Source organism: Rhamphochromis longiceps, linkage group LG23, assembly GCF_057381845.1.
Source record: "Rhamphochromis longiceps isolate RC_006_pf linkage group LG23, R_longiceps_female_GT1.1, whole genome shotgun sequence".
Taxonomy (NCBI): domain Eukaryota; kingdom Metazoa; phylum Chordata; class Actinopteri; order Cichliformes; family Cichlidae; genus Rhamphochromis; species Rhamphochromis longiceps.
Genome location: NC_140578.1, coordinates 19367392 through 19380302, shown reverse-complemented (window position 1 = coordinate 19380302; position 12911 = coordinate 19367392). Strand labels below are relative to the sequence as shown.

Below are 12911 nucleotides of genomic sequence, written 5' to 3'. Positions count from 1 at the left end.
GGCAAGTGCATGAAATCAGCAGAGACTTTGTAAGTCAGATGCACCAATACCACCACCACCACCACTAATGGCAGGTTTGGATTTAATTGGATTTATTTGGTTTGAGTTAAAGTGAATTTGACATCCTGAAGAGAACAAGCACAGACTGTGAGTGCCACTCCGAGCAGCCTTCAACAAACAGAGCAAGGAGACAAGGAGGAGGAGGCTGCTAACACATTCCCTATGTATTACTGCGAGTGTGACAGCTCCATCTGGGAGATGTTAGACGGCTATTAGCACGCCACGAGGCCGCACGGGTTCATACACACACAGATTTACACACACGCTCACATACACATACGTCGTTGGTGTAATTCCACTCGTGTGCTCCGGCAATCACAGAGAGAGGAAAAAGAGCTGTGAGGGAGAGACGAGAGGGGGTGGAGGAGGAAATGGAGAGGTGGAGGACTGATGACAGCAGAGAGACGCAGAGAGAGATTTCATCAGCACGAGCAGCAACAGCAGCAGAGCTTTCTGCTCTGAACCCACAGCTCTGCCTTCAGAATAAAAGTTGTTAGAGGTCTGCCGCTGACACATAAATGTGTGCCTCATGCAGCGTGGGTTAGAAGTGTGGTTTAATAAGTGAAACAAGTCCAAATCATCATGAAACTTGACATGGGCTGTCAGCTTATAGACATGTCTCTACTCGTGTCTAAACACATTTTATTCTTTAGTTTCCAGTTTCACAGTACATTAAATTTTTTTATTGTTCTTTAGTCGGATCCTGAATACACGTAGAATCATCTGAGGCAAAGTGTCAAGTTTAAAGAGCAAAATTTGAGGGTTTACCTCTCGTTCCATCCCTTCTCATAAATGTGGGCTCACACCAGCCTTCGCTGATGTCTGACCTCGCCCTGATGGATGGGACATCTGTTCTGAACTTCCTGTTGGCCTCTGCTGATCTCTGACCAGTGGGAAGCCATTGGTTGAACTCCCCGGGTAGGCGGGGCTTGTTGAGCCGAAGGCCATTCAACTCGATGCAGACCTTCAGCTTCTTCACGTCTTCCAGAGATGACTCTGTAATCAAGACCAGTGAGTCAGTAGGAGAAGACTCCAGCATCCCAACAGAAAAAGATAAAATCACAGACATGAAGACTTTCTGAATTCTTACCGTTTGTGAATTTGGCTTTCTTGCTCAGATTTTCCGTCCCCTCCTCCACCTCCATCTCCTCCTCTCTGTCCTCCTCCCTCCCTCTCTTCAGCCGGCTGTTTATGATGCTGCTCTGATGGAAAGGCTCAAGGCTGAAGATACGCCGCCGACTTATCTCCATATTCAGATTCGAACCTGTGAGGCCTGGGCTGGACATAAGGGTGGAGGTGTTTCCCTGAAACAGGCCTCTGGATGGGGGGAAAAACCTTTGTTGTTGTTCTGTCTGTGAGCCAAAACAAGTGTTCTCTGTCTTTTTCTCCTGACCAGTTCCTCTTTCATGTTCATTCTTTTTCTCTTTCTCCATAAAGCCATCATTCTTCTCCTTGGGGATGGGAAGGTTGTCGGAGTTGCAACAAAGTGGCAAGACAGGGAGGTGGTTGTGAGGGCAGGGAGAGTGTAAACCTGCATGAAAAACAAAAAAAACAAACAAAAAATGTACATCTTAGTTTAACACCACTATTCATGTACAGGGCCTGAATCTTAAAATGACTGAGGGAAGACACTAACTACTGAAAACACATTGGCATAATTTGTAATAGTTTGAAGACACTGATTTCAATAAGTGATTTAAAGAAGAAGAAGAATGCACAGAAAAGACAGACAGCTAAGATTTTTGGTGGCGCTCCATAAGCCAAATGAAAATAGTTGCATTCAGTGCCAACAGACCTTGCATTATTAGTTACAACCAAAGACAACGACAGTTAGAGCTATGCATTCAGGTTGGTCAACTGGAGACAACTGATGTCAGTCGGTTAGTATTATTTCCAGTTGTTTCTGGGGTGTTTTTTTGTCATTTTACTTTGGAAAGTTTATGGCCTGCCTCTTACGAAATGTGACTTGGTAAATAATTGATCTAAAAAAACCTCAACTGAGACCATACATTAAAAACTGGAAGTTAGACTTAGGCGATATTACAGTATATGTGTTCTTGTTGCTCTTAACTGAACCAAAACCTACACAGCTGTGTGCCCTCATCATTTAACAGCATATGTTATCCCAACTTCCTTTATTTATGGTCTGCAAGCAGAGGAGTCCTTCATCTTGCAGCTTAATTTCAGGGGTTTATCCAGCTGCTTTCTTATAATTTTATTTGAAACATTTTTAATCTTCCCCTGGACACCACCACCACTGACCCAGATGGCATCCAGGACCTTCTGAAAAACCAGGGAAAAATGATGCCTTAACCTCATCTTCATCTTCAAGTGTCCTGATTTACCTTTTGCTTGTTTTTTGTCCCCATAAGGAAGCTGAGTCCTCACAAAGTGAGCAATACAAACACAGCTGTGTTCTGTTTTTCCGCTGAGAGGATCAAAGACAGGCGCCTTATACTCTCCCTCATCTTTTATGTCTCTCGCTCACTCTTTCCATCTTCATCTTCACATTTTCTCTTCTTCTCCTCATTCCTTTCTTTCTCTCTTCTGTCATCTTTTTTATTCTTCTTTCATCCTGTCTTTAATCATCCCGCCTCCCTATCTTTCTCCCTCCATATATTCCCATGCTCTCTCTTCTCTGAATCATCTGACTTGCCCTGCTTCCCGTTGCTTCCAGGCACATTATGCGCTATGGCAACGGGCCATCAAAGCAATCGTCATGGAAACGTTGTTGTCTGGCTGCGTGCACTAAAGACCGCCGCTTAGCACGCACACAGAGAATAAAACTGCCCTGAGAACAGCAGCGGCAGATTTGAGCAACTCTTGATTTTCCCGAAAACTTTTTAAGTTGCTGATTTGAATTTTGTCAAAAAAATACTTTCAATGTTTCTGAGATCCTTTCATTAGTTTAGGATTTCATTAAAAATCTTTTTTTGCAGCAGAGGTCAGCAATAATCTGACATAAAATCCCCTCCCAAAAAGTTGCCATATGTAAGGCAACACTATAATTCAAATGGAAAATGTTTGCATTCAAGGAAATGATTTTTGCACAGTCACAAAGTCAGATATATTTATAAAGGAGGCTTCCCCTAATCCTAAAATGTAATCCCACATTGCCTATAAAGCCATAAAAGCACAACTGTATCACCTTTCTGACAAAGCCAGCAAAACTGAAAATGCAGTAAGGCAGTAAAAGCACAACAGTGTATAGATGTTCACCGGTCTTTTATTTATTTGCTCTGTAGAAGCATGAGCCTGAACTTGTGTGACAGATCGAGAGATACTGGCTGGATATAGTGGGGGTCACCTCAACATGTTGCACTGGTTCTGAAACCAATCTCCTAGAGAGGGAATGGAGAGGGGATTTCCAAGGCTGAGAAGCAGCTACAAAGGGCAGGTTCACCTTTATTCCCTTTGCAGATCAGGGAACAAGCTCTGACTATTCTTTCACTTGTGTGTCAAGCAACAGTTAGGAGTACCTGAACCTTTACACAGTTCTTGGGTTGGGTGCTGGAGAGCGCACAATAGGTGATAACGGTGAAACCTGGAGGGGTTAGATTTGGAGAAACAGCCTGCCTGATCTGAACATGAGTGGTCTTCTGTGCTAACTACAGATGTGCAAAACAAACACGGTGTTCATGCATATGAGTGTTATTCAATACACATGGCACCAAGACACCTTTGGCTGCACATCAATAGTCAATACTGTAATAGAATAATTGGCTTTGCACGGCTGGGCCCCTCGGATGAAGACAGGAGAAGAGCTGACAGCCGATTGCAACCTGGTGATGCTTTGCATCAAGTAACAACGGTGGAGGAGGATGCTGGAGAGGCCTGGTGTGCCCAGTTGTGTAGGAAGGATACATTGTACGTGTCTAGCAGAAGTCGTGGTCCAGAAGATCTTCAAATTCCACCAGAACATCAAAGACCAGCAACACCGAGTCCAAACAGGCCAGGTCTGCCTCTATGTTGCTAGGGTCTGTAGCAAGATGGTAGGTGCTTTCTGTAGCAGAAATCCCCAAACCCAATTAGGGACACCACAAGTTAAAAATGAGTCCTATCAAACTTATCTATCTTGTGGGGCTCTGGAAGAAGCTTACTACTACCAGCATACCAAGTGGAAAGTTGCTCTAGCAGTAGCTGAAGCAAATACATGGTTATGGAAGAAGTGGGGATCAGGTAGAGGACTTGATTGTAAGGGCAGAAGTTACTGGTTGCTGAAGTTTTCAAAGCACTCCTCTCTGGCAGGCCCCTGGGGCTGGATGATATTTGCCCTGAGGTCCTTAAAGCTCTGGCTGATGTGGGTTTTTCCTGGTTGACACGCTTGAGCCTACATTTGATCACATCCCTCAGATGTTCTGTCCGAGTATGCTTAGGGAGAATGGGGTATCTGGCTCACTTTAATGGCTTATAAGTTCCCTGTTCAGACTGTCAGACTCGTTGCTGGTGGATAAGGAGAACACTCCATACTTATAACACAACCACAGTTTTGCAGAGCCTTTGCAGAGCCTACCACGTTCCCTTTGTAACTGTCTGACACTTTTATCAGCATTCATACTTTTCTTCCCCTCACCCCTATCCATTTGGGGTAGATGGCTGGTTCTGCTGGCGGTGTTTTCCTATTGAAAAGGAGTTTTTCCTTCCCACCGTTGCCAATTATTAAAGATTTTTGTAGGTTTTGCATTTTGTTTTCGTTACATATATGAGTCTTTATATTGAGACAATGAGTGTACTCTTACCGATAAATAAACTGTAAAAAACAACAACAAAAAAACCCCTGCTAAAATGTTGAAAATGCTCAGGAGGAATCTACGGCACTGGTCAGGTCAACCACAATAGTCAGAGCCTGCACCAGCGCAGTGTGTAGTTACAAAGACACACTTTAGGATATGTTGTAGGGTTTCAGAGGGGCGTGTGGTTACAACGTATCTACAGTGTAGCTTTAACACAGAACTAAAAATTGTAATTTTACACTGCAAACAAAATAAACTGCTATATACCCAAGAATGACTCAATCTGAAACAAAAAAACAAACAAAAAACTGACAGCAGGTTAAACATAAGAATCCAGCCATGAGTAACACAACTGAACCTTAAAATGTCTCAGATTTCAGCCTGTGGAGCTGTGACTGCAAGAAATGCAAGTTAAAAATGACTTAAAGTGAATCATCACAGTCAGACTTGTTTGGTTAGTTTGAAAAACTCATTGAAACAAGCCAAAACCGACCACCTAAAAAACACCTACTGAATGATCCTGAAATAGCGTTTTGGGACTTTTTTTGTTTTTAGCAGCGTGAACCGAGCGTGAAACAAAACAAATCGGGACTCTGCGCTTAAAACTTTTACTTTTAAAAATGTGGAAGAGAAACCGCTGATGGTTTGTGTGTGCGACTGAACGGGCACGCTTGGCTTTCTAGAGAAAATGAGGGCAGCGGTTCGCTCAGTTTAAAAGGAGAGAAGTGCACCCAGAGTTCAAATGTGTGCGTGTATGTGAGATACACACACACACAAACAGACACACACACACAGATGGAGAGAGAGCACAAAAAGGAGAGAAAGAGACAAAGAAATTGAGCGACTTCAAGCGAGTGAGATCAACTGGAAAAAAGAAAGGCGTGTGTTTTTATGTCTTTGTGGGTCTGTGATGTGTGCATGTGTCTGTGTGCGTGTGCATGTGTGTGCGTCATCCTGCAGAACTCTCAGGAAATCCTCTTACCTCTTGGAGCCTCAGCAGCGGCTGCAGTGGGAGTTCTTCCTCCTCCCCCTCCTCGCCTCCCTTCACTCTGCTGGCAGCGTTCCCAACCCGCCTCATCTGTCTTCTTCTCCCCCTCCTCCTCCTCTTTTTCTTCTTCTTCTCCCTGCTGGCCTTCTGCCAGCTCCTTCTCCACTTCTTCTTCATCTCCTTCTCCTCCTCCTCGTCCTCTGTCTCCATCTTTCTCTTTCAGCTCCAGCTCGGAGAAGCGAAGCATGGCACGCTGAGAAAAACAGAAAAGCACATATGAGAGTTTGCGTCGGTCGAGCCTGAAACACGACTAAGTGTCAACATGTTGCTTTAGCCTGGAGGCGTTTGGACCCTCTTGACCTTCATTACACATCTTAAATTTATTATTTCCCCAGAAACCAACCAGCACTCCTAAAGCTGGATGGATCAGTACATTAATTAGTCCACTTATTCTGATTGATTTAGCCAACAGACAGCAGCTTATTCAATGAAACAAACAAACACACAAAAAAACAAAAAACAAGTGAGCTCAATAAAAAATGAAGGATAGAGGACTAGTTAAAAAAATTTAGATTGATCAAGCAGCAAAGTCTGGAGATAAAAATGTTAAATGTCCACATTTATGAAATAAACTTGTTTACAGCTTGATACAACGACTGTGTTGGTCTCTGTAGCTAATGTTCTCCTTTCCAAAGACTGTACTCAAAGTTTGCATTCTTAGGGACGTGGCCTCTTTGACTGATAGGTGGGTGGCGACACAGGTGGCTCTGGCTGCTCAGCTATCTGGAGTCCTTGAATTGGACCTCTGGACTATCTAACCAATGATGGGCTGCTGTGTGGTTAACTGTACTAACAGAGAAGAACACTGAGCTCCAGTTTTTGATTTTACTTCACACTAATTTGAAGGTATCTGTGTTTGTGTGTTTGTGTGATGCTTCCATACGGACTGTAGATGCAGCTTGCAAAACAAACCACCTGATATGAGGAGAAAAATTACAACTTGACCTTCTCGTCCAAAGATGGTCATTTCTGGCTTCAGAAAACCAACAGGACAACAAAGTAAACATATAGTAGGGTTGATGCTTTAAAAATTAGAGTCATAAAGAATCTTTTACATGGAGTTTATGCAGTACATACTGAGTTGATACCTGAGTTTTTAGAACCCTGGGCTTTTAATGTAAAGCATCATCCACACACGGTGAAGCAACATGGCAACCAGAGATGTAAGAAAGTCCATGACATTTACTGACTTTTCGTGATAATGGAGGACACATTTGCTGGCGTTGGATTGGTCTAGAGTTAAACTGTTCATTAAGTTACACAATTAAAGCGACTACCAATAAGTGCTAAGGATACCGCCAATATATGACTGGGTAGTAAATACTAGAGGGTTACCTAGGCAACCAGATTGAAACCCTGTGTGGACGGGGGTTTAGGCCCATCAAAACTGGAGTCATGCAGCGTTACTGTTTTGTTTCCATGTGAATATACGAAACCAAACAACCAGTACAGCACAGGTTTGATCTGTTTTCCTTGTTTTCAGTAATACATATTATTAAATGTAAACATTTCAGGAGTTTCAAATGAGGTAACTAAGGATGAAAGTGATCCCTATGAACCCAAAGCTGTGGTACTTTCAATATTGACCAGCTAACAAGCACTCGGTGCTGCTCCCAGGCAGACTTCCATGAGCTAGCCAATCAGAAGAAAGTGAACTTTTAATGAGGGCTTTAAGACACAGGACCCTAATACGGAGTGTGAACTGAGGAGATATATAAAGGGCTAGTATATAATACATGCGGATTATTCTGTACTGTCATTCAGAGTCCATCTTGGCATAGAAATATACGCAAGTAATTTTCAGGTAACATAATGAGCCCGCTAGAGGTTAGAGGTTTGTTTATTTGACAAATCTTAATCTTTTTAGATTTTGGGTCACCTTCCAGCTCTCAGGAAGAAGAGCTTCTGCTTTTGAACTGGATCCTGTTCACATTTGGTATTTGACCTCTTTCAGTCAATATTTGTAGGATTGGTCCCTAAAAAAGAATCAGCATTTGGTCGCCATCACATTCCCTTCTTGACCTCTAACTCCGGACTTTCAGTGATCCTCACAGGCGGCGGCAGCTGTCAGCCAGAGGTACTCACCTCTGTTTCTCTGTGGCAGCTGGAGCCTCGAGAAGCTTCATGATTTCACTGCCTCAGAACACAAACACACCACAAATCCTAAACACTCAGAAGTCGCTCTGTGACCCCCCGACTCTGCTGCTTTGAAAGATAAAAAATACTCCCTGCTGGCATTGCAACAGACAAACGCAGAGAAATATGTGAAGCTGCTCCAAACAAACAGTGAACAGGTGCTGCTGGGATGAAGTCCAGAAAACAGCATCATATTTTGGAGAATCTTTCTTTCCTTCAAACGATCAACCAAAGGCAGCAAATTTAATGCATTTCTGTAAAATAACTGCATATGCTGTTAGTGACCAATCATTTATGACCAATTAAAGTACACTCATACTTTGATTCCTTTCAGGAAGCTTCAAACACAACAAAGTCCCTCAGTTCTTCTCCTCACAATCTGTCAGATTGTTTTTTTCAGTTCAACTGGGATCACAGTTTGCTTGAAACTTTTAGCATTTACACCTCAACTCCTTTCAGCATGTTCATCTCTTTTCATTTTTTTTTTTTAACTTTATCTAACCTCTTTCACCTCTAACGCTTTCAAACTCAGCGCAATGATTTTGAATTTAGGGTTTTTAAAATCAGTTCATTCATTCATTTGAACTATGGATTAACAGTTCTGTTTAATAAAATCATAGTTCAGTGTTGGTATTTATGTATATGTCTGTCTCCACTTGGGCTTGTTTAACGTCACCTGTACGTAACTTAATGGTCAACAAAATTTTTATCCCTGCGTATTGTGTGACAGAATTTTATTTGAGTCACCGCAAAATACAGAATAAGGATTTTGAAAAAACACTGAAATCCTGGCAAAAATACCTACTTGGCTTGATTCGATGCAGCTTGACTCAGTTTTTGTCTTTTTCTATTTCAATGCAGTCACACAAGTACTGTTCTCTTAGCAACCACCAAACCCAGACTCATCCATTAGATTTCTAGACCATTTGATTTGTCACGCCAGAGAACACTTTTCCACTGCTCTAGAGTCCAGTGGGAGTGTGGTTTACACCACTGCATCCACTTGGAAACCCATTCCATGAAGGTCTCTGCCACTGTTCTTGAGCGAATCTGAAGGTCACATGAAGTTTGGAGGTCTGTAGCGACTGACTCTTCAGAAAGTTGGCAAGCTCTGCACTCTATGTGCTTCAGCATCTGCTGAGCCTGCTGCGTGAGTACTTAACTCCAAATGTTATTTTCTTTACATGATCAGATTTTCTTATTTACTGATTATTACATAAACCTCCGTAATGTAAAGTTTTTATTGCCTTTAAAGAGTTATTAATGGCATTAATAGTTGTTTTTTTTCTGTGCTTAACAGCAATTTGTCATTTGAGATTCTTTTAAAGACAGAGTTTCATGGCCATTTTAATAATAAAAAAAGACCTCGGCTTATTTTATTACTTAAATTCTAACCATTGGCAAGCGTTCTTGCAGTGCTCATCTCAAAAATCGCTTTATACTCCTTAAGTATTTTACCATCACCCGCCTCTCCCCATTCACTGTTACCGATGTCTTTTCAGATGCTCTTGTTTAGGATATTCTGTAGCCACCAGCACGTGATATTTTCTTTCAGAATTTAAATATTTGCCACTCCTGTTCTGCTCTGTTACCTGAACTAAGATACCAGAGACAAATCAAGAAACCTCCAATCATGTCTGAAAGACATTTTGTTATGATCCTAAAGAAGAAGATGCATGTTTACAGCTTACATCCCAAGATGCACCACACTCATTTCTGAAAGCTTCATCTTTGGTTTTACAGGCTTGTTATGCCCTTACTAACCATTGGTGCCTGCTCCCCTGATCCGCTGCCTGACATCCTGGTATTAGTCACTCACCTCACTCTGCCCTGACCGCAAACCCATTTTAAAAATTAATGGCCCGTGAAACGATCTACAAATCCATCCAACGCTGCTGCCCAGAGCTGAGAGCACCCAGGGGCGTAGGAGCAAAAATGTGAGTTAATTTGAGCCGGCACCCTCCTTCAGGAGCCACGATTGACTGAGCAAACAGCTTTGTACAGGGAATAAACAGATGGACAGGAAACACATGAAAACATGGAGCCCAACATGAAGAATCAGTGCAACAATAAACCTGCATGTGCAACAGTAATGGCTAAATGTAATATTGCGTAATTAGTTTATCTGGTGCCTGGGCTTCAAGTGTCACCTGAAAAAAAAAGTTTAAAAAAAAAAATAGTTAATAGAATTTTACTGAAAACACAAGACCCTGAAGTTGTTGTTTATCCTTGTGGAGCTGTTGGTTTAATGCTAAACTCAACACTGTAATTGATGAAGAATGGAACAAAAAGAGACACAAAATGAATAAAAATAAGTTAAAAATGACCATAAAGAAATAAAAAAAGACCAGAAAATGGCACAAAATGAAATAAACAGAAAATGATCAGAAAGCGATGCAAAATGATCACAAAGAGATAAAAAAACAAGAAATTGAAAGGCAAAATGACTGTAAATAGATATAAAATGACAACAAAGATGAAGAGAGTTAAAACACAGAGATAAAAAAGGACCACAAAAAGGCAAAAAATGACCATAAAACAAAGAGACATCAAATGATGACAAATTTAGGCAAATTGACCACAAAAAATTTATGCAAAAGAAAGGCAGAATTACCATAAGGACATATAAAATGACAACAAAGATGAAAAAGTACTACAAAGATACAGAAAATGAACAGAAAGAGATAAAAAGGACCACAAAAAGAAAATGACCATAAGACGGTATAACGACCATAATAGAAAGAGTTAGAAAGTAGCCACAAAGAAAAGATGGAAAAATGACTGTAACAAAAAAGACATTCAAGAGATCCAGAAAGATGAAAAAGATAGAAGACGGAAAATGTCCATAAAAAGATACAAAACAACCACAAAAGATACAAATGTCTAGAAAGAGATCTAAAACAACAACGAATAGACTTAACAGAAGTGTGGTGCTTTTTGGGCTCAACCTTTCGTCTCACTATCTATTTGCCTGAATGTGGATATATATCTGAAAACTAATATATTAATTATAGAAATATTAATCACGTTATTTTAGACAGCTAATATTTTATTTTGCGTCCCAAATAATTCAATAGCGTTACATCAGCTGTAATGTAAAGTATAGGCTTTCTAAAGCTGCCTGTCTGGAAATGTACTTCATTATTCATTTAGCAGCTTCCATCAGTAAATAAAAAACAAAACAAAAACAAAAACTTTAAAGAAGTGAAAGCTAATCTGGGACTGCAGGATGAAGATGAGGACTTCTTAGGAAAAAAACCCAAAACAAAACAATGAATTCATCCTCTTCCATCTACTGAGAGGAGGATGAAGAGGAGGAGGTGAAGGAGGAACAAAGAAAGCAAAAATGATGTTCAGAGAGAAAGATGAAGAGAAAAAATAGAAAAAGCCAAGATAAACATATAAAAATAGAGACAGAAAGGAAGAAAAAACGCAAAAGAGACTTCTTCCTTCCTTCCTTCCTTCCACTGTTTCCTTCACAGTTTGGGGAAAAACCATCAGGTTAACAGTCGCCTGGAGCCACAGAGCCGCTGAGTTATCCTAACTTGACCTCAGCTCGACCCCAAATATCAGCAGGCAGAAAAGCAAAAGAGAGGAGGAGAAGGCAGCCACTCTCCTCCTAAATACCTCCTCATATCCGACCACTCTTCACTGCAGATTCAAACAAACCTCCTCTCCCGATTTACGGTTAAAATCCCATATTATGTCTGCTAAGTCTGTTGTTGACATTCTAGGTTGTTTTTCTTTGTATGGTTGGATTAGATCTGAACACTCTATGATCAGGGTTAACAATAAAAAAACAGAAGCATTAACAGTAGACTCTGGCCCTGTGAGCGCAGCTGAAAGTGCTGATTTCTTTAAATGCAGACCAAAAATCCACCAGCTGGGGCTAACTTTAAGGTTGTGGCTTATAGTTGCTTTTTAAAGCAACATTTTACTGTTTCTGTTTTACTTACCTCCTCTTTAACTGCCACATCACTGAATTAATTCAAATTCAAAATATTTTTCACTCATTAGCCACCTCATATAAGCCCATATTTACATTCAGTTTTTGTACATTGGGTCCTGTATAAACAAGGTTTAAGTGACTTGACTGTGCATGAAAGCAAAAGAAACAACCAACAATGAAAATGAACTTTAGAATCAGTCGGAGGGTTTTAGTTGTTCAGACATCTGCAAACGGTGATTCTATCCGAATGTTCATGTCCTTAACTGTCCACCACTTCCACAATAATTTAAAACTGCTGACGCTATGCTGTGGTTGTTTTGTTTTTGTTTTTTTCTTATTGAACAATCAGTTGATAAATCAAAACCGTAATTTAAAGACCAGCGCTCTGCAGCATATGCTGAGATTCACTCCTCCTACATAGAAGCCATAACAATCACAGCATTCTCTTTTTACTCCTCCTGCAACTTCCAAAGATAATTTGTAGGTGGGAAGCTAGTGAGGGACCGCATCCTCAGAGAAAACCAATTCCTGCTTCCTCCTACAAATATCTCCTTGGCTGCGCATCAGCAGGCAAAACTGACACATATGTTCATATTTAATTTCTTAATAAAACCGAGAAACACCACAACAGTTGAGTTAAAAGCTGCATTCCAACCATATTTTAGCCAAAATGGCAAAGGAACTTAGCCACATATGAATGTTCATAAAAACCTATGATAAAGCTTTTTGATGCATGCTCAATCATCCAGCTAAGGAAATCTCAATTTTTTAGGCTATCATAATGTTATAACTGCACAAGAAATTATTGAAATGACCTTCTTTCAGGCACAATTTATTATTTGGTAAATATTCTCAGTCTCCTGTGCATTTCCCTGCTCCAGGACTTTATTAGATAATGTCATTTTTAAAAAAGTAACCCTGGTTTAAAATACTTTTTCCATGTTTACAAGAAGCTTCACACTGTGGAATTGGACCACAGTGAATG

The 12911-nt window shown here is 40.8% G+C and overlaps 1 protein-coding gene across 1 annotated transcript in view; it reads right to left on the bottom strand.

Annotated features, from left to right (window-relative positions):
• Nucleotides 1–12911, bottom strand: part of LOC146641757 (BCL-6 corepressor-like) — an 84354-nt gene that overhangs the window by 28183 nt on the left and 43260 nt on the right. Inside the window, exons 4-6 of the mRNA XM_085397900.1 lie at nt 5776–6034; nt 1151–1591; nt 829–1056 (exon numbers count right to left, since the gene is read on the bottom strand). Of these exons, the coding sequence (XP_085254026.1) occupies nt 829–1056; nt 1151–1591; nt 5776–6034 (928 nt within the window). The remainder of the gene's footprint in view (nt 1–828; nt 1057–1150; nt 1592–5775; nt 6035–12911) is intronic.